This window comes from Canis lupus, chromosome 5 (assembly GCF_003254725.2).
Source record: "Canis lupus dingo isolate Sandy chromosome 5, ASM325472v2, whole genome shotgun sequence".
NCBI classification, from domain to species: Eukaryota; Metazoa; Chordata; class Mammalia; order Carnivora; family Canidae; genus Canis; species Canis lupus.
Genome location: NC_064247.1, coordinates 31,476,286 through 31,499,820, shown reverse-complemented (window position 1 = coordinate 31,499,820; position 23,535 = coordinate 31,476,286). Strand labels below are relative to the sequence as shown.

At 53.6% G+C, this 23,535-nt stretch overlaps 1 protein-coding gene across 2 annotated transcripts; it reads right to left on the bottom strand.

The window, feature by feature from the left end:
* NUP88 (nucleoporin 88) lies at positions 1-23,508 on the bottom strand. 2 transcript variants are annotated; one of them, XM_035716307.2, is made up of 18 exons: positions 23,182-23,508; positions 19,879-20,048; positions 18,828-18,953; positions 15,389-15,475; positions 13,294-13,470; positions 10,395-10,581; positions 10,053-10,200; positions 7,785-7,883; positions 5,993-6,073; positions 3,165-3,255; positions 1,939-2,040; positions 1,457-1,615; positions 1,202-1,327; positions 1,056-1,121; positions 889-969; positions 679-805; positions 442-560; positions 1-189 (listed from the first exon to the last, which is right to left on the bottom strand). In XM_035716307.2, exons 1-18 carry the CDS (start codon positions 23,470-23,472, stop codon positions 126-128), a joined length of 2,301 nt encoding a protein of 766 aa, XP_035572200.1. In that variant the 5' UTR covers positions 23,473-23,508; the 3' UTR covers positions 1-125. The 2 variants fall into 2 exon arrangements, with proteins under 2 accessions (XP_035572200.1, XP_025317814.1); XM_025462029.3 differs by lacking the exon at positions 5,993-6,073 and having other exon boundaries at positions 23,182-23,507.
* Positions 23,509-23,535: the final 27 nt, after the last annotated feature.

Below are 23,535 nucleotides of genomic sequence, written 5' to 3'. Positions count from 1 at the left end.
TTATGAGTAAAAACATTTATTCAATCCTTGTAAGACAAGTAGGAGAGATCACCAGGGCCAAGTTCATCGATGGCGCCCGTCGGCCCCTCCCTGCGTCCACTCCACGGGCACCAGCTCCCCGCAGATCAGAAGTTGATGTGGTTTCGGATGTCATTAATCTGCTTCACCATCTCTCTTATGTGCTCGCCCCTGTAAGGCCACAGAGTCCCTCACTCGGGAACGCAGACCACGGATGAGCCCTTTCACTGACGCCCAAGGACCTCCACGTGTCTCAAACGCTCCAAGGTGGCGCCCCTGCTGGAAGCTGTGCACGTGCTGCCCAGGAACCCCTCCACCCCGCCACCCTGTCCCGCGTCGGCTCCTCCCGCTGTTCTCTGCCCTGATCCCTGCTTGAGGTGGCCCCACCCCAGGGCTCTGGGACCCGTGGACGGTGACCCTTACTCCTCCTTCAGGACGGACTGGATGCACTTGCGCTGGTAGGCGCTCAGGGTGATGGCGGGTTTCTGAGGGCTCAGCACCTTCTGCATCTTGCGCTGCTGGTAATCCTTCTTCATGGTGACCTCGGGTGTCAGAACACACGCGCAGGGCTGCAGTGTGCTGCGCAGAGCCCTGCACCCCCGGACACCGCATGCCCCACACCCTGAGGCACCGCATGCTCCACCCCGGCACCTGGCCTACCTGCTTGATGGCATTGCCCAGGTGGCGCAGCTGCTCGGGGATCAGCTGCAGCTCCTTCTTCATGTCCCGCTCACTGTCAGAAAGAACCGGGAGCTGCGTGTGGAAGCGGTGCAGCACGGCCTTCATCCTGTGGCGGGAAGGGGGCGTCTCAGCCCAGGGTCCGTGGGGCAGCCCCACCGAGGCCTGTGTGCCTCACCGCCCCGCTCCTACCTGTTCATGAGATCCTCCTGTTTTTCCTTGGCTTCCTCGTATTTGTCAGCCAAGCGCTCCGCCATTTCCCGGAGACTTTTCCTGGTGGTAAAAAGCAAGGGGCTCTCGGGGTCCACCCGACAGCGAGGCCCAGGCGACCCCCGTTCCCCCCTCGCCCCAGCTCTCACCTCTCCTCTCGGCAGTAACTGAGGTCTTCCAGTTGTTTCTTCTTCTGGTCACAGAGTAACTTGACCCTTGGGAACAGAGAGCATTCAGCCGCCGCCAGCCCTGCCAGTGTGCATCGCCGCCACTGTCCCCACCGCCGCCGTCCTACCTGCGCTGGATCTCCTCCTTGGCCAGGTCCTGCTTGAGGATATACTGCTCCCGGAACACCTGCGTGGCTCTGCTGATGAGTTGCAGGCACTCCTCGGGGGGCGGGGCCATGTCTCTGTCCGCGGATCTGCAAGGACGGTGTCAAGTCCCAGTACTCCTCCCCGCCATCACACCATCCTGCGGCCCCTCTCCCCCGGGGCGGGGTTTATGGAAACGGAGGGAACCCGTTAAAACCCGGATGCCCCCAACCTCGTACTTCAGGAAGGCTGGGTTCGCGACGCTGCGTTGTAAAATGCTCCTGATGTGCTTTTCGAAGGAATCTGCGGTTTCGGCTAGAATGCGGAGGGGAGACTCCGCCGCTGCCGCGTCTTCCCGGGTACAGAGCAGGGGCGGGGACACCGGGTGGACTGTGCTTCTGCAAAACAGACGTGACTCAAACCCCGTTAGGGGGTCGGGCCGAGCGCGCTGCGATGCCCCGTCCACGCAGAGCCATGAAAACACATGGAAGCATCAGGTGTGCCCCGCGCAGGACAAGACCACACGCACTCTTCCGCGGGAAAGCCACCCCTGTTCTACTGATGCTGCTGTTTGTCGACACATCTTGGACGTGGTCTTTTCCAAAAAGAACCTGAATCGACAAAGGCAGCGCAGCCATTTGCAGCACAAGCCCCCACGTCTCCCAGGAGCTCGCGGCGGCAGCGGAAGGGTCAGGAGCGTGGGGGCCAGGAGGGGACTCACAGTAAGGGCCTGATGAGGCACTCGTAGGTGCTGGTGATGCACACCATCGTGGGCCCCAGGATGTCAGGCACAATCCAGAAGCCGCGGATGGGCGCCGGCTGCCTGCAACGACACGACCGCAGGGCTGATGCTGCCTGGGGACGCTCCCTGCAGGAGCGCAGGGGTCGCACTGGGTGTCCAGGTCTCCCAGCGGCATCAAGGTGGGAGCCACAAAGGGCACAGCCCTGTCTCCCGGGAACCAGCAGCTGCTCCACGTCAGGTCCAGGCGGCCACCAGGGCTCAGGAATGCACACCACACCCGAGGGTCCCCGGGCTTTGCTGAGGTATTGGTTCCTCCCCACGAGGGGACCGCGCACCGACAGCTTGCCGCTGCCCCACGGCCCCCCTAGATCCCCCCTTCTTCCTGCTCCTCTCCCCCACCCTTCCAGCTGCCACCACACTCCTGGGGGGGAGCTGCGGCGAGGGGAGCCTGGGGGCAGGAAAACCTCCTGTTCTCAGCATGAAATCTGCACACGGAGGGGCACACACTCCATGACCCACCAGGCTCCTCCAGGGTGACCTCCCTGCTCACCCGCTCCCCACCCCTACTCCCACCCCCACCCCAACCCTGGGGCAGCTGCAGTCCTTGGGTGGCGATCCGTGCCCTCACTCCTAGGAGACACATGTAACTTTACCTGTTTGAGAAACGTATCCAAATAGGATTTGTTACCTACTATTCCCATTCCTCCCCGCCCCGGAACCAGACTCTACCCTGACTCTTCGGGCTCTGAGGCCGGTCTAGCCTCTGAAACACCCGCCCCCAGGGGTCGTGCTCCCCGTCCTGCACTGCTCCCCAAAGGGCTGCTCCAGACCCCACCTGTCCCCATCCTGCGCCCTCCCCACATGCGCTCCCTGTAGTCCTGGCTCCCACTCCCACACCCACACCCACAGGCCGGAGTCTGCCCTTGCCCCTGGGCCCATTTGTCCGAAGGGTGTCACAGTCAGGCAGTCACCCCGCCTACAAAGCTGGCAGTCATTCTAGATGTTTCCCTTTAGTCACTGAATGTGCACCAACTGTTAGTCTCCATCAGAAACATGGACAACCCAGGAACCCCATGTGACCCAGAGCAGGAGAGCCTTCCATCAGACGGGACTTGGGGGAGCCCTAGCGCAAACTCAGAGTCACCAAAAAGACCGGGAGCTGGCAGGGTGACGGTGAGGCAGGGGTGCAGGACCTGAGACCTCACCTGCAGGGCAGCGGCTTGGTGCAGAGGATGTGCTCCACGAAGCACTTCTGCTCGGCAGCGAGCTCCTGCAGACTGTCCTTATCTTCCTCGTCTGTAGGGAAAGGGGCAGGGGCGCAGGTGAGTGCGCAGACGACAGTCCCCGTCCAGTCCCCTGCAGCTGGCCTGGCCAGGCGTGTGACACTCCGGCCTCCCTGCCCCGCTCAGCATCCAATAACGGGGCTCCCCCGTGCAGGATACAGTCCCAGCCCGGCTCCTGGCCAGCCTCATGCCCGCACACACCTGGCGGTGTTGGGCCAGCTCCTGAAATGTGACTCTGGGTACACACAACCCAGCCTCAGGGTGTGTGGTGCAAGGCGCTTACTGGATCACGGGACTTGATGGCACCGCCACCACAGAAACCTCAGGCTTTTTATTTGGGGCGCCCAGGGGCTCAGGGGTTGAGTGTCTGCCTTCGGCTCAGGTCATGATCCCGGGGGCTCTACCCGCAGTTGGGCTCCCTGCTCCATAGGGGTCTGCTTCTCCCTCTCCTTCAGCCACTCTGCCCCTCGTCCTCTCTCTGGCTCGCTCTGTTCACTCTCTCAATTACATTAAAAATCTTTAAAACAAAGTCTTTCCATTACCCACAGGAAAGCCCCACGCCCATGAGCAATCACCTGAGCTCCACCAGTGGCCCGGCCCTGGCCCCTGGCCCATCCCCAACCCCCCAGCTCCCTCCTGGGCAGCTCAGGTCTGCAGTCACCCGACAGGGAGTGGGGACAGGGAGTGGTGACAGGGAGCTGTGGGGTGAGCCTCCCGTGCTGCAGCCTGAGCCCCACATTGTCCCTTTCCACTGCTGGAGGTGACACGGTCAGATGGATGACTGCCTGATTACGGGGGACGGAGCCCGGCTGCTTGGCACCTGCTCATGGGTCTCGTAACCCGACGTGGGTCACCTGAGGGCCGGCCCTCAGCATGGCGCTGCTTTCCATGTCTGCGAGCCCTGTCCTGATGACACCGTCCTGTCGGTTCTCGTTTCTTCCACGTAAACAGGCATGTATTGGGCAGTTCTGTGATGTCTCCCTTCCGTGACTGATGACACGGAACATGCTGGCATGTGCTTACTAGCTGTTTGAACCTCCTCAAAGAAACAATGTCTACTCAAATCTTTGTCCAGTTTTTAAACGGGGTTCTGTGTTCACATATCTGAGTTCTGCAGGTGCCCTCCGTGCTCTAGCTCTAAGTCCACTGTCAGGTACGAGATTTACAGATGTCGATTGCCATCCTGTGGATTCCTTTCACTTTCCCAGCACCGTCCTCCTCAGAGACGTCCGTGGGGTCTCTGACTTGTTCTGCATCGTCCTCATGTTATGTGTGAGGACAGAGTTCAAGTTCACCAGCTGGCAAGCATGTCCCAGCCTCGCAGGCTCTAACCACTGTGCTTCCCCCGCTCCCCTGTGCTGGCGCCTTGGGCAAACCACCGACCCTCGACCCCACTCCATTGACCTGCACGGATCTCCTGCGTCCGCATCGCACTGTCTGGGTGATGGACCTTTCCTAAGAAGTTGGGAAATCAGCAAGTGGGGCCGTCCCACATTGTTTTTGTTCCTCAAGGCTGTTCCGGGTGCCCCCGGGCCTTAGAATTCCAAATGAATTTGAGAATCAGTGTGCCAATTTCTGCAGATTCTCACAAGGGTGGCACGGGACCTGCACGTCAACTCGGCGAGTGCTGCCGTTTAACAATATTAAGTTACCGGATCCAGACTGTGGCACGTGTTTTATTTATTTAGGCCTCATTTCTTTCAGTAACATTTTACAGTTTCAAGTGTACATTTTACACTTTTGTCAAACTTATTCTTAAGCAGTTGGTCTGAAACTACTATAAGTGGGATTGTTTTCTTTTTTCCTTTTGGATTACTCGTTACTAGTGAGAGAGCAGAACTGATCCTGTACACTGCTCTCATGTCCAGCGATGTCGCTACATTCATTAGCAAAAACACTCCTGTAACGGGTCCCCTAGGATTTACTACCTAAACATCATCCTGTCAGGAAAGAGAGTTTTAGTTCTTTTCTAATCTTGATGCCTTTTATCTCATTTTCTGGGCTCCTCCCCTGTGTCCTCCATGACAATGCTGAACACAGGAGGCAAGAGCAGATGTCCCTGTGCTCAGATCTTCAGGGGAAGGTGTGGAAGGCAGAACCTGTGAATGAACTGGACATCCTGCTGAGACTTCCAGGCAAAGCAATGGTTCTGTGGCGGGTGTCCTCTCCCTGATTACAGCCAAAAATGAGGAAAAAAAATGTAACTGGATTTTTACAAAAATCGTAAGGATGATTTTGGAAATTGTCAACCCATCTGGATGGCAAAAGATGCTTAAAATGAAGATATTCGCTGTCAGGAAAATCAGATTTTAGAGGAAGAAGCCACCAGTGTGGCCGTTTAGCCTGTTGGTAACACCTCAGGAAGGTCCGAAGACACAGTCACACAAAGGCTCTCTAAAGAGATGAGAGTGTGAACTGGGTCCCCCGTCATCTGAGCAGAACCTCAAACAGGGAGGGGACGCCCAGGAAGGATCTGTGGGTGAACCTGCTTGGAATACACGGGAGATCCAAATGGTTCCGGAGAAGCCTATTGCCCCAGACACCACAGCCTTGGGCTGAAAGGGTCAGAGGAATAAGAAAAAGCTGTTCTGCCCCCAAATCCAACAGGTAGAAAAGTGGGTGGTAAAATCACGGAGCTGCACACACCTGCTACCTTCCTGGAAAACACAAACATTTATTCAGGAGGTGGCACAGCCCAGATGATCATCCCCAAGCCTCGAGACCCAGCAGAGTCTGACCTATGAACTCACCTAGGACCTGTGGTTTTGTCCACTTTTTCTCCTTTTGACTGAAGTCTATGAGATCCCCATGCCAGTCCTCAGCGCTGCGTTCTGGGAACAGGGAGTGTGTTTCCTGGTTTCATGAGTCCAGAGAGGAGGCTGCCCTGCGTGGACTCTGCTCAGCCTTGCCCTCTCTAACGTGGAGGATTTAGGATGACATGGAGGTGAGGGCCTGACTCCCTGCTGCTGCGACGATGCTCCGGCCCATGGGTCAGAGGCAAGTCTTTGGAGGCCGCGGTGCCAGAATCCATGCTTATGCAAAGCTCCAAGACAGGAAAGGGGACACAGAATCAGAGCTGCTCCTCACAGGGCCGACATGGGTAGTCTGCGCTGTCTGGGGGCCTGAGGCTCCAACCACCTTTCTCCAGCCTGGAGGAGAGGAGCAGCTGGTGATGCCAGGTGAGGGCCCCGCTTGCCCCCAGCCGCTGGCTTTGCCAGGGGCAGGGCTATAACAGGGCAGGCGGGGGAGCTGAAGTCTCCGGAAAGGGCCCACTGTGCCCGAGGTGGGCAGCATTCCAGGATTTGCTGCAGCAGCGGGGAGCTACGGAGACACCGGGTCTCCCTGAGTATGGCTCCCCAAAGATGCCTTTCTTCAGGATGAGGAAATTAGTTTTTATTATCAGTTTGAATATTTTTAGCAGGCAAGGTCGCATTTTCTTAGATGCCTCCTCCGTGTCTACTGAGGTGACCCCACGGCCAGAAGCCTTCCTTCCAGGCGTGTGCGCCTATGCAGCGGCCTCGCATTCCTGGGTACATCCCTCCTGGCCAAGCGCTCCCCCCGTTCCTAGTGGCTGGATGGGGTCACTGGTTTCTGCCGAGGACTCCGTGCATCTGTGCTCATAGGAGGCACATGTCCTCACCTAGTCCTGGCGCCAGGGTCACAACCACCTCCCGGAGGAGCTGGGAAGTGCTTTCTCCTTCTGTTTTTTGGAAGAGCTTGTGAAGAACTGGTATTCGTTAATTGCACAACTACCTCATCCTGAGCTTTTCTTTTCGGGTCATTTATCATCACTATTTCGATGTGTTTTTTTTTTTTTTTAAAGACTTTATTTATTCATGAAAGAGAGGCAGAGACACAGGCAGAGGAAGAAGCAGGCTCCATGCAGGGAGCCCAACACGGGACTTGATCCCAGGTCTCCAGGATCAGGCCCTGGGCCGAAGGTGGCACTAAATCGCTAAGCCACCCGGGCTGCCCATCATCACTATTTCGATCTCTCCACTGGTTATAGGGCTAGTCCGACACAGCTTCCTCCTCAATCAGCATAGGGAATTTGCGTCTCTAGGAGTCTGTCCCCATCATCCTGGTGCCAGGTGGTCACGGACACCTCGGTCCTGAGTCCCACTCCGGGGAGGGCGGCGGCGGTGCTTCCTCTGCCAGCCTCAACAGGAGGTGGCTGAGTCGTCTCTTTCAGTTCTTGGTCAGTCTGGCCTAAGGTCTTTCAATTTTCTCAATTTTTTCAAAGAACCATCTTTTGATTTCATTGGTTTTTCTCTATTATTTTTGTTCCAAACTTTTATTTGAGAGGGAGAAAGAGAGACTATGTGTGCATGTGCTGGGGGGACAGGGTGGGGCAGAGAAAGAATCTTGAGCAGAACCCACACCCAGCACAGAGCCTGATCCAGGGCTCAATCCCACGACCCTGAGATCACAACCTGGGCTGAAATAAGAATCTGACGCTTAACGGACTGAGCCAGCCTAGTTCCCCAATTCCAAACTACATTTTGGGAGAATCGGTGAAACATATGGAAAAGCTCAACTCACCTGACCCAAGGAACTTGTGAAGTTTATGAATCCAAGTAAGCCCGACACTGTGTACACCAGCTTCATGAGTACAGTGGTATCTTGAGGGACACTTGGGATCTGCAAACGGAATCACGCACAATACCCAGGTCACAGTCAGAAGACGGACATCTGCCCCAGCAGCCCACAAACATCTGCGACAGAAGCAATAGAAGGTCTATGGGACCTTCGTGCTGTGGGCCTGTGTCGGGGGTTTTGAAACTTTAAAATCTGAATTTGATTTTCAAATCTATTGTAACTATTTTTAAAAGTAATAAACACAACTCAAACGTTACTTCCCAACGGTAAGAGAAGAGTTCACCAAGACAGAAATACTTGTGCCTTTCTGTCCATCTCGGTGCATTTATTTACAGTTCTTCAAAATAAAACAGTGCCTAAGAAAGGTTCCAGCTCTGGAGACACATAGATGCACACACATCCCTCCTGAGAGCCTGCTCAAGTAAGTCAAAGGTCCTGAGGACAAGCACTGAGCGGACAGTCCCGTCGCTGCATCTGGGCACAGGTGGAACTTTACCTTTAGTTTTAGATTTGAATTATTTTTTTTCCTCTTAAGTAAGCTTTACTCCCAGCATGGGGCCTGACCTCACAACCCTGAGGTTGAGTCGTATGTCCTTCAAATGAGCCAGCCGGGCGCCCCAAGTAAATGTTGGTGGGTTTTTAAATACAATTCTTGTTTGACAATCCTTTATGTTTACTTATCTATTTTAGAGAGCACAGGTGCACACGTGCAAGGGAAAGTTAGGGGGTGGGAGGAGGGAGAGAATCCCAAGCTGACCCCCTGCCAAGCAGGGAGCCTGACGCAGGGCTCAATCCCAGGACCCAGAGATCATGACCTGAGCTGAAACCAAGAGTCAGATGTTCAATTGACTGAGCCACCCCAGCATCCAGAGGATCCTCTATCTTTATACTCAGAAATATGAGGAACCATTAAATAATTTCAGTGAAAACTTCTTCCGAGATCTAGCACCAGTAAGACTCCCTGGGACTGAATATTCACTGCTATGATTCAGTAGTTTCAATACACCACACAACTAAACAGATACAGAAACAATTTACATGCTAAAGCTGACTTAAGATGCAACCCTCAGGGAGCCCAGCTGACTCCAAGGGAGCAGCATACTGGGGTTGTGAGTTCGAGCCCCCTGTTGGGTGCAGAGATGACTTCAAAATAAAATCTTAAAAAAATTTTTGGGAGGCACTTGGGTGGCTCCACGGTTGAGCCAGGTGGCCCAGGTTGTGACCCTGGGGTCCTAGGATCGAGTCCTGCATCAGGCTCCCCGCAGGGAGTCAGCTTCTCCCTCTGCCTGTGTCTCTGCCTCTCTCATGAAGAAATAAAATCTTGGGGAAAAAAAAAAAGATTTCCCAAAGACCTGTTCTCTTTCTCAGGAGACCTTACCCTCTGGTCTCAGTATCCTAGGCTGTAAAGTTCTGACACTTACACTCAGACTCCCTCTCGACTCCAGACGTGCCCCGCGAGCACCGCTGTCATGCTCCCTGCATAAGAGCCCTCCTCCTAAGATGCACGCTCTGCAGAGCTGAGCCAGATCCTCCTCCTGCAGGCTGGCCCAGGTGCGGCGAGCAGAGGCCAGGCAGCCACAGACTGAGTGCCTGTCTTGGCACCGGGCCCAGGAAACCGAGAGGAAACGGCAAGAAGCGGTGCAAGGGCAGTGGGATCGAGGGGCTCTATGTCAGAGGGACTGCAGAGATCATCTCATGTCATCCCGGCCATTTCCACAGGTTGACCCCACACTGACTGATGTCAGAACCATACCCCCAGTTCAGGGGGCGGTAGACCCCCTGCACTGAGCCCCTCGGTGTCCCAATGGCACAGGCTACCAGGGGCTCGGCATTCTACCCAAAAGCTCCCCAGATGAACACAGAAGGTGCTGGAAAGACCCAGTTCCAACCCAAGTAAGTTAAAAGAAAAAAAAGATTAAAATGACAGCATTCAAACCCAGTCTGGGAGTAATAAGAGACTATGATGTTTCTAAAGTGAAGAAAAAGGCTTTAAAGTGATTATCTTGAAGCGTATTATCATTTGATTTTCAAAGTTCCTTTTAAAGTTTGTTACAGTTCGTGTACATTTAGGTACTTGGGTCATGAAATTGGCTCAGGACTGGACCGGGAACATTCCCTGTTCTCCATGGGGGCGGATCTGGCCACAGAGCCTGGAACCGCAGGGCAAAGTGCCGGGAAGGGCATGTGACCACGTCAGCGCAGGAACGTTACCTCTGTGAAGTTTGATTGGACAAGAGAAGTCAGAGTCACAGGGCTCGTCGTCTCCGGCCGCCAGAGTCAGGGCGAGCTCCAGCTCCACGCACTCGAACACGTACAGGGAAGGGATGATGTCAGCCCTGGAGTCCCAGGACTTCTCTGACTGTGGAAGGAGCACGGCCACCTCAGCCCTCACACCCCCAGCCCAGCCTACCCATTCTTGGTGTTCCTGGAGGAGGGGCGAGGCCTCCCTTCCTCCTGGCACGTCAGTGGCTCACCAGAGCCAACTCCATGACTGCAGGGCCCCTCTGTGTCCCCAGGATCCCTGGGGGCTTCACGGCTAGGAGCCAGGCTCACCACTTGGTCGTCCTCTTCCTCCCCCTCCAGCACGACGCAGTGATACAGCATTCCCGACTCAGTGGCGATCACCAAGATGTTGGGGACGCAAGGCAGGCAGAGGATGGCGCACGCGTCATAGCCATAGTTGTCCTCAGCTGCAGGGTGCATAGGCAACGGGCCCAGCAGCTTTCCGACTGTCCCTGGGCTGAGGGAGACAGGGACACTGTGGTGGGCACAGCTGGAGGAGAGCAGGCCATCGCCCCAGCCTGCGCGCGTTCTGTGGGTGACCCGCCTCGACCGTGATCCCAAAGCCTGATGCCCTGACGTCTGCGCACCTTCCCGCTCAGCTCTCCCCTCCAGTGCTTCTCAATTGCACGTAACCTCGAAGGGACACGGACAACATCTAACAACATTCTTGGTTGTTGTGATGGTGATGGGAGGATGCTTACTAGTGCTCACTAGTGCGCAGGGCCTGAACTCTCCCCACAGCACAGCCCCCAACCCGGACTCCTCAGCTCAAAACCTCACTAGCCTGGAGGCTGAGATACCAGTTTGTCCGTCATCACTGCCAAAGCTATCTGCCAACTAGGTCCCAGCGGGCCCCATGCAGCTACACCCACAGCCGCGTAGCGGCCCTGCCGCTGCCTGTCCCTTGGGGTAGTGGCAACTCTTCCCACCCCGCAACCCCCGCGGCTCTGGCTCCCCGAGCACACCTCTCTTGCCTTCTGTCTCAGGAGTCCGGTGCGCCCCAGGATCCTGTCGCAGGCCCCATCCCCCCCACCACTGCATGCGGATAGAACACGCTGGACTAGGCCCTGCTTCAACCACTGCCCAGACTCTGTGTTTTCTTGGGAAACGTAGCATTTGTTTGGGGCTTCAGACCCAATGTTTAGTGGGCAAACACTGAGTGCTGGGTGACCCCCAAGGGACAGAGATTCAGCTGGGAAAGCAGGTGTGTGCTGAACACGATAACGCAGGGCTTTACAACACACAAAGGAAAACTCACAGGCACAAAGTGAGGCAAGGGGGCGCCTGGGGCACAGTCAGCTCAGGGTCCGACTCTTGGTTTCAGTTCAGGTCATGATCTGAGGGTTGTGAGATTGAGCCCCACATCGGGCTCCATGCTCAGCACAGTCAGAGACTTTCCCTCTCCCCCTCCTGCTCATGTGCCCTCTCTAAAATAAACAAATAAATCTTAAAAGAAAGTAAGCTAAGAAAGGTACCAAAAATAAGTAAGATCAATGGGAAAGGGTACATTCTGGGAGGAGGTTCTCAATGCTGCAAGCTCTAAAAAAAGTTCTGGAAGCATGAAGATAGGGATCAACAGGAAGGAAACCCAGCTCTGTCAATGGGAGGCAATGCACACAGTCCAGGAGTCCAGGACTGGCAGTGGGAGCGGCCATCTCAAGAGCCACAGTCAGGTGCTCAGACTCCCCCCCACCCCCCCGCTGGGTGATCGTGTCATCAGGATGAGTGTGACAGAGCAAGGGCAGCCAAGGGGGGGGACGACAGGAGGCCAGGGCCGCTGGTGGAGAGAGGCAGGGTCTAGGCAGAAGATGACAAGGGTGTGAAGCAAGGATAAGGGGCCGGGGAATGAGGGGGCTTGCATTCAAGGAATTTTCAGGCTAAGACCCATAAATCTGGGATAGGGCTGGATGTAAGAGAATGCAGATGATGAGTTTCAGGTTCTGGGCTAAGGCGACAGGGCAAGGAGAGGCTGACAGTGTCAGCATGGACACACACCGCCCCCAGGGGGGTCATGTGTGGACAGTGAGAACACCTGGGCCAAGGAGAGTCCAACAGGAGAGGTCCTCACGACCCTGCACACCCTCCAGTCCCTCTGGAGCCACTTCCTCCCTGGATGCAGCCGCGGGTCCTTGGGTCCAAGCTTCCATGTTCCCAGCCAGGCCAGCGTTCCGCCACCCGCTCCCCCCCGCCCGTCCCTCCCACCCTGCTGCCCTCGCCCCCCTGCTGCCCCCACCCACTGCAAGACTGCGGAGGGGGACAGGAGCCACAGGCCGGCCCAAGTTACCACCCATCCACATGGCTCGGGAGTGAACGGCAGTGTTCAGCCTTGGTCTGGTCAAACCTGCCCTGATTCTTACCCTCCCGCCTCTCACCGCAACAGGTGAGCTTCCTGGTCCTCACTTCACCGTCCACCTCCACCCCGGGCCCGCATGCCCCCTCCTGCCCCACACTGACCCCCCGCAACCACCCTGGGTCTGTGCCGGGGTTCGGACCCCACCCTGCGGGCAGCACCTCTGCTGCCAACGGCCCCATGCGGGCAGGAGCAGCTTTCATCATTCCCCCAGCCCCGCCCTAACGCAACCCCCACCCATCAGAAGCCATCACCGTGTCCTCCTGCCTGCAACTGTGGGTTTAACGCCACCAGATCTTCCCCAGAAGCGCCTTCCACCTTCATCGTCTGACGCAGTACCTGAGGCTGCTGTTCCTGCCCTGGGAGTCTCCTCACTGAGCCGACACCCCAGGACACGCCCTGGGGCTGGTGTGCTTGCCCCTCCCTGGCCCTCAACCCTGCAATCCTGTGTGAGACACAAGTCTGTCTCTCCAAAAACGCCCTGCCTTTTTTATGGGGATCTAGCTCTCCTTCCTCGGAGCTCCTATGATCTCTGTGCCACTAAATGTGTCCCTTCACGTGTACACACGTCTTTTCTACACAACTGGGACTTACAACACCAGACTACCGGGTGTGACTGTACCCTTGTGCCCCATTCACGTCAGATGCACGACAGTTCTGTGCTTCCTACGAGGAAATCATAGGTCAAATGATCGGTGCCAGGCTTTCTCCAAAATACACACACCGAGCACTGCCAGGTGGCCACATATCCGTACACCGCAACCACGGACCCCAGATCCGGACCCGTGATGGTGTGCGGCGGGCCGCCCCTCCACTCACCTGTGTGCCAGACTAAGGTACGTGAGGAAGGTCTCCCCGTTCTCATACAAGATGTACAATGGGTGCGCCACGACATCCCCTTTGCCTTTCTGCCCAAACATGCTCTTCGAGACTGCTGACAGTGGCCCAAAGTCAAACGCAACTGCTGTCTCCCCCAGCGATGCAGTATACGCCCTTCTGGAAAGACATTTAAAAATCAGCTGGTTGAAAACAAGAATGAAAACAAAAGGTCCAATAACAGGGAGTGGGGATGGAACCACACAGCGCGGCTTCAACCTTGAGCAGCTTAAATTCACACACACAGTAGTAACACAGAGATGCAAGAAAACAAAAGGGAAGGAGGGGCACCTGGGAGGCTCAGTGGTTGAGCATCTGCCTTCAGCTCAGGGTGTGACCCCAGGGTCCTGGGATCAAGTCCTGCATTGGGTTCCCCACAGGGAGCCTGCTTCTCCCTCTGCCTGTATCTCTGCCTCTCTCCCTGTGTCTCTCATGAATAAATAAATAACATCTTTGCAAAAAAAGGGGGGAAGGAAACACGAAACCCTGTTGAGTGGAGGACATGGTCCTCGCACAAGCAGTCACTGAGCACCTGCCCTTGCTGGGCACTGCCACAGGACCTGTGAACATGGTGAGGTCCACGTGGGCCTGACCACGTGAGTGAAGGATGTGGGGAAGACAAATAAAGCATGTTTGGGAGCATGTCAAGGCACGCATGCCAACCGGGTAGCCTGGAAAGGACACTGCCACGGTGAGGTCTGAGCACAGATCCCAGGAAGACGAGAGTGTGCCCGTGCTCACGCAGGAAAGCCAACGTGCAAAGTCTCTGCGTGTGCACCCAGGCGGGTGCTGTCATAAGTTGAAGAATGAGGAGGCCGAGGTGGCCGAGCTCGAAGCCAGGGTACAGACGGTGGCAGGAGGGGCCGCCTAGGGGCGGGCAGGGCAGTCCCGGGTGGGGCGTTCTGGGGGGTGGTAGAGACTCCCAGCAATCAGTGGGGTTGGGGCAGCAGGGATACAGAACGACCTGCTTTACACCCAAAGTGGGAGGAGAGACTAGAGATCACAAAAGATCTCATTTTCTCCTCAATGTTTTTCTGCAGATATTCCTAATTTTCTGTAATAAATACATACTATCTTTTAATCAAGAAAATCAACTGATACAACAATCCGTCTTTGTATTTTGCAGTTTAGTATAACTAGTTATCCAAAAAGATTCCAGTTCAATATAAGGCTAACAATAAACACGGCTAAGATACAATGTTCTACAGCTGCTGAGAGTCAGCAAGTCCCACTGTGTCAGGAACACAGCTCAGCTTATTGATCATGTGGGAAGGTGAATCAGAATCAAAGGACTGCCTGGGTGGGTCAACAGGCAGAGGTCAGACTTCAGTGACCTAGGAGCCCCCTACATACACGCTCCTGGGCCCTATTTCGTATTCTCGAAAGGCGCAGTCATGGAAACGAGGCTCTGCTGCCCAGACACGGCTGCCACACCGGAGCAGAGGCCAGATCCGGCTGAACAAGCCGCCTGCTCCACTGCGGCCCACCCATACCCCATGTCTGTCGTGGGGACCAGGAGCTTCGCAAACATACCGCAGGGGAGGGGCCCTGACTCCAGACACACGGCTCGGCTCCTGGGCAGCTCTAGCAGTGGCCACTCCCCATGTGGGGTGCTAGGACATTGACATCCAGACACAGGCTGGACGAGGCCCATCAGGAGGCCTGAGGACGGGGCTGGAGAGTTCCAAGGGTGATTCTGTCAGTGGTAAGAGGAGCCAGGGCCTCACTGAGGAGGGTAAGAAACCATAAAGGGAGCTGGGCCCGGGAGGAGCAGCAGGGCTGTCTCTGTGCCGTGGCGGGCTCTGCAGATGGACAGCCTGGGATGTGCACGGTCTGCCCAACGCTCACCCTGAACCTCTGAAATGTCCTAACTTAGTCCCTTATCCACAGTCCCACAGGGTGTCTGTTTCATGCTACTCATTACAGTGACTTCAGCACATCGCCTGCTTTCGCTCACTGCTCACACCATGGAGAGCTTGCTGGTCGGCGATGAATAAACTAATGAGAAAAACTCTTCAGGACACAAATAACAACTTACCCTTTATTGAGTATCAGGCTTTCCTCTTCCGCTTCTGAAAGCACGATGACCCTGGTGGGTGTCTGAGGCTCACGCAGAGAGTAAATCCTAGCAAGCAAGAGGAGAGACCGCACTTAGGTTTCCTTCATTTTGCAACTGCCCTTCTCTCTGTGTAATCATGGCTTGAGCCACTGCCTACGGGTTTCACATCCATTTGTTTGCTGAGTAGCCCACTACATCTGTTCTCTCACAACAACCAAGCAGGGTGTCTGTGTGACATCCAGAAACACTCTCTATCGTTTCCAACGTCCTCACTGGCCTGCTGCACATTGTGCCCCCGTCTCTCCCTTCCTAGGCCCCTGGGCACCCATGTGCCATCCAGGCGCCACCCAACTGCCTGTCTCTGCCCCTGCCCACTGAACCTCATCAGAGAGGAGCACATCTCAACGCTTTATACATCCACTGGCCACAGAGAGTAGATCATTCAGCCTCTAGTCTACACATGCTGCTGTTACACAAAGACACAACATCATGTCACCCCTACTTTCCCAAACTGCAGTTTTTTGTTTTTACCAAAATCATTTAAAATAAAATTTCACGGGGATCCCTGGGTGGCGCAGTGGTTTGGCGCCTGCCTTTGGCCCAGGGCACGATCCTGGAGACCCGGGATCGAATCCCACATCAGGCTCCTAGTGCACGGAGCCTGCTTGTCCCTCTGCCTATGTCTCTGCCTCTCTCTCTCTCTCTCTCTCTTTCTGTGACTATCATAAATAAAAAAAACAAAACAAAAAAAAAACCAAATAAATAAAATTAAAAAAAATAAAAATAAAATTTCACAGTACATGTGCCTACAGTTAAACAGTTTTCAAAAGGCCAATAATATTAGCAATCCAACATCAGTTATAAAGTTATATAGTTATATAACAGTTATAAAGTCCTCATCAATCATTAATCACTTACTTTGACTACCCTCAGTTTTAAACTTTGTTCCATTACCAGTAAAATGCCATTTAATACATGTTTTTAATGAAAACGTGATCCAGGGGATCCCTGGGTGGCTCAGTGGTTTGGGGCCTGCCTTTGGCCCAGGGCGCGATCCTGGAGTCCCGGGATCGAGTCCCGCATCGGGCTCCCAGCATGGAGCCTGCTTCTCCCTTGGCCTGTGTCTCTGCCCCTCTTTCTCTCTATCATAAATAAATAAATAAATCTTTAAAAAAAAAAAGAAAGAAAGAAAACATGATCCAACTGAACACATATACACACACACTGTGGTCTTCCTGGCTGCCTGCAAGCACTACTGACTTTAAACCTCATGTAAGAACTGGACAGGATGCATTGTAATTGTCAACAGGGTCCAGAGCTTCGGAGAAGAGAAGTGACAAATACCCTATATTTATTTTTTACGTTTTTTTTTTAGAGAACAGGGGGTGGAGGCGGGGCAGGGGGGCAGGGGCAGAGGGAGAGAATTTTGAGCAGACTCCACACCCAGCATCCAGACCACGGGGCTTGATCCCACAACCCTGAGATCACAACCTGATCTGAAATTAAGAGTCGGGGGCTTAACCAACTGAGCCACCCAGGGGTCCCAAATACCCCATTTTTAAAAAAGAACCTTCAACACTTGAGACCAGATACCTCTTTTCAGGTGTAAGATCTCAGCCTGTGGGAGGGGCGCCTGGGGGACTTAGTGAAGCATCTACCTTCACCTCAGGTCCAGATCCCGGGATCGAGTCCTGCATCAGGCTTCCTGCTCAGTGGGGAGTCTGCTTCTCCCTCTCCCTCCGCTCCTTCTGAGCACACATTCTCTCTCAAATAAATATAATCTTAAACCCAAAAACCTAAGACCAGGAGGGGCAGGCATCAGGAGTTCTTCCATGTACAGCATAGCCTCTGTGGCGGGAGAGCATCCCTTTCCTTCTTTGGCCCCAAGTCCAAAGCCAAATGGGTGGGGAGACACTCAAGGAGATTTAGAGGCGTCCTGGCGAATGCCAGCCATAGTGCAGGAAACCAGAGGCACCCAAGGGAAGGGAGCTCTTGAGTGAACCTGATGAGCCACACCCAAGGGTTGGGAGCATGTGAATATGCTACACTGTATCTGCTTCTCATAGGAAACTTCTTTTTATTTATTTTTAAGATTTTATTTATTTACTCATGAGAGACACACAGAGAGAGAGGCAGAGACACAGGAAGAGGGAGAAACAGGCTCCATGCAGGGAGCCCGACACGGGACTTGATCCCGGGTCTCCAGGATCATGCCCTGGGCTGAAGGCAGGCGCTAAACCACTGAGCCACCCAGGCATCCCTCATAGGAAACTTCTAATGGAGGTGGGCTGGAATGGTGTAAGAAAGGACCATGGAGGGCAGCCCCGGTGGTGCAGCGGTTTAGCACCGCCTACAGCCTGGGGTGTGATCCTGGAGACCTGGGATTGAGTCCCACATCGGGCTCCCTGCAGGGAGCCTGCTTCTCCCTCTGCCTCTCTGTGTCTCTCATAAATAAATAAATAATTAAAAAAAAAAAAAGAAAGAAAGGACCATGGAACAGATACCCAGGTCCCCGTGACCCTCAGAGGGCAGAGGAGAGGACGCTGGAATCATCACGACTCCACAGGAAAGACCACAATGGCTGCATCGCAAGTGCGAGGATACTCCATCCCGACAAGGGCCCAGGGCTCTCAAGGTGCCGTACAGAAACAAGAGCCAGAGCAGATCGTGCCCTCTCCACTTGCATCACGCCCATCAGCGTCCGGTCTGTGTGACCAGCCGGGACTCAGAGCTGGGACGGACTGGACATCAGCGTTTTAAACTGGACACACCAAATTTTAATAACTACAAGTCAGCAGACAGCTATGAGATTATGTAAAAGGCCAGGAAGGGCAAAGTGCTCAGCAGAGGAGGAGAATCTAGTAGAGCACAGTTAAAAGCAGTGATTAGGAAAAATAAAATGATCTTTACCTCTGCCGAGTCTCCCCAATAAATGTATGGCAGATCCAGGACGATAACTAATTATATTACAGAAATCTCTGCAGATTGAGGACACTTAATCATAGAGTCCAAAACCTGTCAGATTAAACTGGCTCATTTTACAAAATTGGAAACTGAGGCCCCCTAAAGTTTAAGATCCCCAGGACAGAAGGGGCACTGGGACAAGAATTCTCACCTGAACTCCCAGTTATACTTTCACCTTCTTATGGTGCATCGCCTCCAGAAGAGCAACAGGATGAGAGGGGCTCTCTCAGGAAGGTCAGGGAAGGAGGGGTAGGAGGCCTGGCTGAGGGGATGAGCAGTAACGAAGGCATCTGAGGCCAGTCATATGGGCAGCTCTGCCTCAGTGGTTACAACAGCCCTGAGACACAGTAAGCTGACACCTGGTGACCCGTCCAGGGGTGCCCTGGGCTGGCAGCCAGCAAACAGGACCACAGACTTCCCTGCACAAAGCTACAAGAGTTAAAAACTGCTTTACCTTATTACATTGTCTGATGTTAAGAGCACAACGTGGGGATCCAGCAGCTCACTTGGGTACCAGGCCGCATGCTTCAGAGTCAGAGAAGTAGAACTGGTGAAAAATCTCTCAGCGATGGGAGTGGTACTAAAATAAAAATAACAGTTTTTCCAAAACATTTTGTAGAATGTGGATGAAAAACCTTCTAAGGGAAAATCTATTTTAACATTCTTTGCTCTTCAAATTTCTTTCTCTCAAATCTTGCTGAGAAGAGCACTCAGGGGGATCCCTGGGTGGCGCAGGGGATCCCTGGGTGGCGCAGCGGTTTGGCGCCTGCCTTTGGCCCAGGGCGCGATCCTGGAGACCCGGGATCGAATCCCACGTCGGGCTCCCGGTGCATGGAGCCTGCTTCTCCCTCTGCCTGTGTCTCTGCCTCTCTCACTCTCTCTCTCTGTGTGACTATCATAAATAAATAAAAATTAAAAAAAAAAAAGAGAAGAGCACTCAGAGCATCTGTTGCATCGATATCAGTGAGGATCAAAATAAAAACATTTTCTAAGTCACAGAGTGTATTATACTTTACAAGTGACTCAGATTTCCTAACTGACTTGATCCCTTTAGTGACCTGGTAAAAGAATGACAGGGTAAATATTACCCCTCTGATTGTGCAAATGAGGAAACAGATATGGGAAAGGGAACGTTGTGGAGCTAAAGGTGGTTTCAACCTTATACTCTTTCCAACAGATCTTTCAGACTCTCACTTTTCGGGATTTGTTGAAAAAGATAAAAAAAATCTAACTTAGTTAAACAGATCATCTGCCTCACAGGGTAACCACTTTTCAAAAGTTATCATATCTCTGCCCACGTGGACGAGCTGAAACTGCGGTGAGACAGCAATGGGCAGAATCACATGGGTCTATACACGGGACAGCCAAAAGCCCACGTGTAGACCAGTTGGGGACCCGTGGTATTGGAGCAGCAGCACAGAAAATGCAGCATGAGAACCATGGGTCTGGAACAACTTCCATATGTATCACAAACTAGACCAACACTCAGTGGAAACACAACTTACCTACAGTTCACTGCTAATTTTCCACCTTCAAATTCTGAATTCTTCCCCCATCTTTTAGGTAGTTCTAACACCATGAGGCCTTTTATTCCTATAAGTGCTACATGATGCTGTGTCGGACTTAACAGGACTTGATAGATTTCAAACAGGGGCGGATTTATGCAGAGCAATCTCTGGAAATGAAAGCAAACTGGTCAAGATGGTTCATTTCAATGTAAATATATGTGGCAGGCACTTGAAGGCCCTAGCATTACAGTGCAGTTTGTACAGTAACTGAAGCAGGCCCGGCTTTACTTGCCCATCTGTGCCCGTAACTGCAAAGCAATGAAGCCTTTTGGGTAATTATGTGCTAACGCTGTGGCTATTCACCGATGGGGCATTTTTAACCACTGACTGAAATGTAACAGAAAACACATCAGATCCCCCCCCCTTTTTAGATTTCCCTACCTTAAAAATAAATAGTACACATAATTTCCCTTTCCATGACTGAACTCCAGTCCGCCCCCGACAGCCTCCACACACCACCAGGCCAGCTGTGTCTCCACAAAGCCATCACACTCTGTGAGCCTGTGTCTCTCGACAGCTCTTCCTTCTCCTTTTGTGGCTGGCTGTCATGGTCCGGGAGACGGCCTAAGCAATCACCCAGATCTTCCAGCCAGGTGTGCGTGCATCTTCTGTACACTCTGGATCATTCTATCATGGTTCTTACCACCTTGCATTCTGGTCATCCCTTCAGTTGACCATCCTGCACAACTGTGATGCGTCTTCCTCTCTCACCCTCAGCATAGTATGTAGCATCCTGCTGACTCTCAATAAGTTTTAGTGAAGCGAGTAGTGAAGAACTCAGAAGTGTTCATAAATGGCAGCTGAGATGCTACATTAGAAACAGCTCAGTTGGGGATCCCTGGGTGGCTCAGCAGTTTGGCACCTGCCTTCGGCCCAGAGTGTGATCCTGGAGTCCCAGGATTGAGTTCCGCATCGGGCTCCCTGCATGGAACCTGCTTCTCCCTCTGCCTGTGTCTCTGCCTGTGTCTCTCATGAGTAAATAAATAAAATCTTGGAAAAAAAAAAAAAGGAAAAAAGAAACAGCCCAGCAGGACAGGGAACAGCCTCAAGAGCTTCTGCGGCCAGTGAAACGCTGCTGTACCCACGTAGCTGCTCCATGGAGTGGTGGCGTTTTCAGGGGTTCTGATAAGCCGCTTTCTCAGCGTTACCAGCCCTCGGAACAACGTACTTCTCACAGGCTTGTCCTGCTTCTCTCCTGACCACCACATCACCATCTTCTGTCTTTTCCACTTTCCCCAACACACCACAAGACAGCCAACGTATCTCATCCTCACCCTCAGCCAGGATCTTTTTAGATAAGACCATTCTGAACACCCTGAGATCTCTGCTGCTTGTCACCGAGCTCTGTAAGCCTACCCTTCACCTGTTCCTTTTTTTTGTTTTTTTAAGAGTTTATTTATTCATGAGAGACAGAGAGAGAGAGGCAGAGACACAGGCAGAGGGAGAAGCAGGCTCCATGCAGGGAGCCCAATCTGGGACTCGATCCCAGGACCGCGGGATCACAACCTGAGCCAAAGACAGATGCTCAACTGTTGAGCCACTCAGGTGACTGTCCCTTCACCCATTCCAACCAAAAGGTTGTTCTCCCATAAGAGGTTCTTTTTTTCCCCTGGCTTCTCAATCCCCATCCTCTCCTGCTTTATTTACAACCCAAACAGCTGAGATCAAGTGTGGTAATTACAGGGCTTAGGTGGTTTTGTTTCTAAAGTCACTATTCTTTTGTTATTATTTAAAATTGCAACTCCTGCTAAGCACTTTCCCACCTGACAGTCCTTTAGGATTTCCTGAGAGCACCCAGTGAAGGAGGGGGAATACAAAAATAACAAAGAAAGACAGCCCCTGCCCCCCGCCATGGTTACAGGGTAGAAAAGAAGACAAGTATGAATCAATTTAGTCTTGCCTGCTCCAAATGCTGCTAACAGGGTGTGCTGAACATGAGAATTACTCTCCTAAGCCACAATTTGACAGAAAGTAGATTGTTGACTTGTGACCTGTTTTCAAAACTGCAGAAACACAGCTAGCAAAAGCCGATCATTTCTCATTTACAAGATTCGGCAAGTGGCTCACAACAGACGCCCTGCATTAGGATGGGGGGTGGGGGCACCTTTTTATCTTTTAGTCCTTTAAAAGGCCAGAATCCATTTATTACAAGTACACATTTCCTTACAAGTACACATTTCCTTAGAACAACGTTCCGCTGCAGCAAGTCTGGAATGCTTTCTGTCTACACCGCTTTCAGATGCTAGCAGCTAATCAAAAACAAGCAAAACTGGGGGCACCTGATAAATAAAACCTACACACACACACACACACACACACAAAACACTGCCTTCAGCTCAGAGCATGATCCCAGAGTCCCGGGATCGAGTCCCACATTGGGCTCCCTGCATGGGGCCTATTTCTCTGTCTCTCTCTCTCTTTCTCTCTCTCCCCCTGTCTCTCATGAATGAATGAATGAATGAATAAATAAATAAGTAAATAAATAAAATCTTTAAAAAACAAAAACAAACCTGGGGGCACCCGGGTGGCTCAGTGGTTGAGCATCTGCCTCGGGTTCAGGACGTGACCCGAGGTCCTGGGATTGAGCCCCACATCTAGCTCCCCGCAGGGAGCCTGCTTCTCCATCTCTCTCTCTCTCTCTCTCTCTCTCTCATAAATAAATAAGTAAATAAGTAAATAAGTAAGTAAGTAAATAAATAAATTCTTTAAAAAGAAAAACAAAGATTGTCTCCCAATTTTGGGAATGGGCTCATTTTCCAGAAAGGAAAAGAAAGAATTACCAGGGATTCCTGGTCCACGTCAGGCACAAAACTGGAGACTGGCCGCTTTCAGATCTCCCACCTGACTGCTGCTCACACCAACCCCAGGAGAGTCAGGACTGTCCCTGCGATCCGCGGGTTTCTCAGAACCCACCTCCTACGGTCTGTCTCCGCTCACCTGTTTTCCTTCCAAGTACCCGCACTGCTGGCTTTCCCACGGTCCCTCCCCTCCCCCGGGCCCCCCAAGAACCGCAGCACCCCGAGAGCGTGCGGGAGGCGGCAAACCTCTGACGAAGGAACGAAACCCGGGAGAGGCTGCCAAAGTGGCCATGAGGAGGACGGAAGCAAGAGGACAAGAGGCAACTTCCGCCCGAACCGGCCGCCCCAGAGGACGAGCGCTGACACCGGCGTCGCACACCTGCGGGGCACCCGTGCTGGGCACACCCGCGCCCTCCGCTGCCGGCCCCCGGTGAGGCCCTACCTGGTACTGGGACAAGGAGGGCTCGTCGCCCGCGCCGCCCAGGCCTCGCAGGCGGACCACCAGGAAGGCGCTGCCGTCGCCGTCCCACAGGAAGAGATCGCCGCCCAGGCCCAAGACAAGGTTCCTCGTCAGCGGCGGCGGCGACGAGGGCGACGGCGAAGACGCCGGCTTCTCAGCCTCGGCCGGGCCGTGGGTCTTCAGCCCCTCGCGGAGCCGCAGGAACACGACGTGGTTGGGAAGCCAGGACTGCCACGGCTCCCCATCACCCGTGGGCCCTTCGGCGGCTGCCATCTTGGCCCCACTGCGCGCGTCCCCCCAGTGACAACGCGCGCCGCGGGGCACAGCCAATCGGCG

Coding starts and splice junctions, on each gene's coding strand:
- NUP88 (XM_035716307.2), bottom strand. CDS start 23,472: ATGGCAGCCGCCGAAGGGCCCACGGGTGATGGGGAGCCGTGGCAGTCC. Junction 561..678: donor TGGGCAATGCCATCAAGCAG/GTAGGCCAGGTG, acceptor CTGACACCCGAG/GTCACCATGAAGAAGGATTA. Junction 190..441: donor CAGTCCGTCCTGAAGGAGGA/GTAAGGGTCACC, acceptor GTGGCCTTACAG/GGGCGAGCACATAAGAGAGA.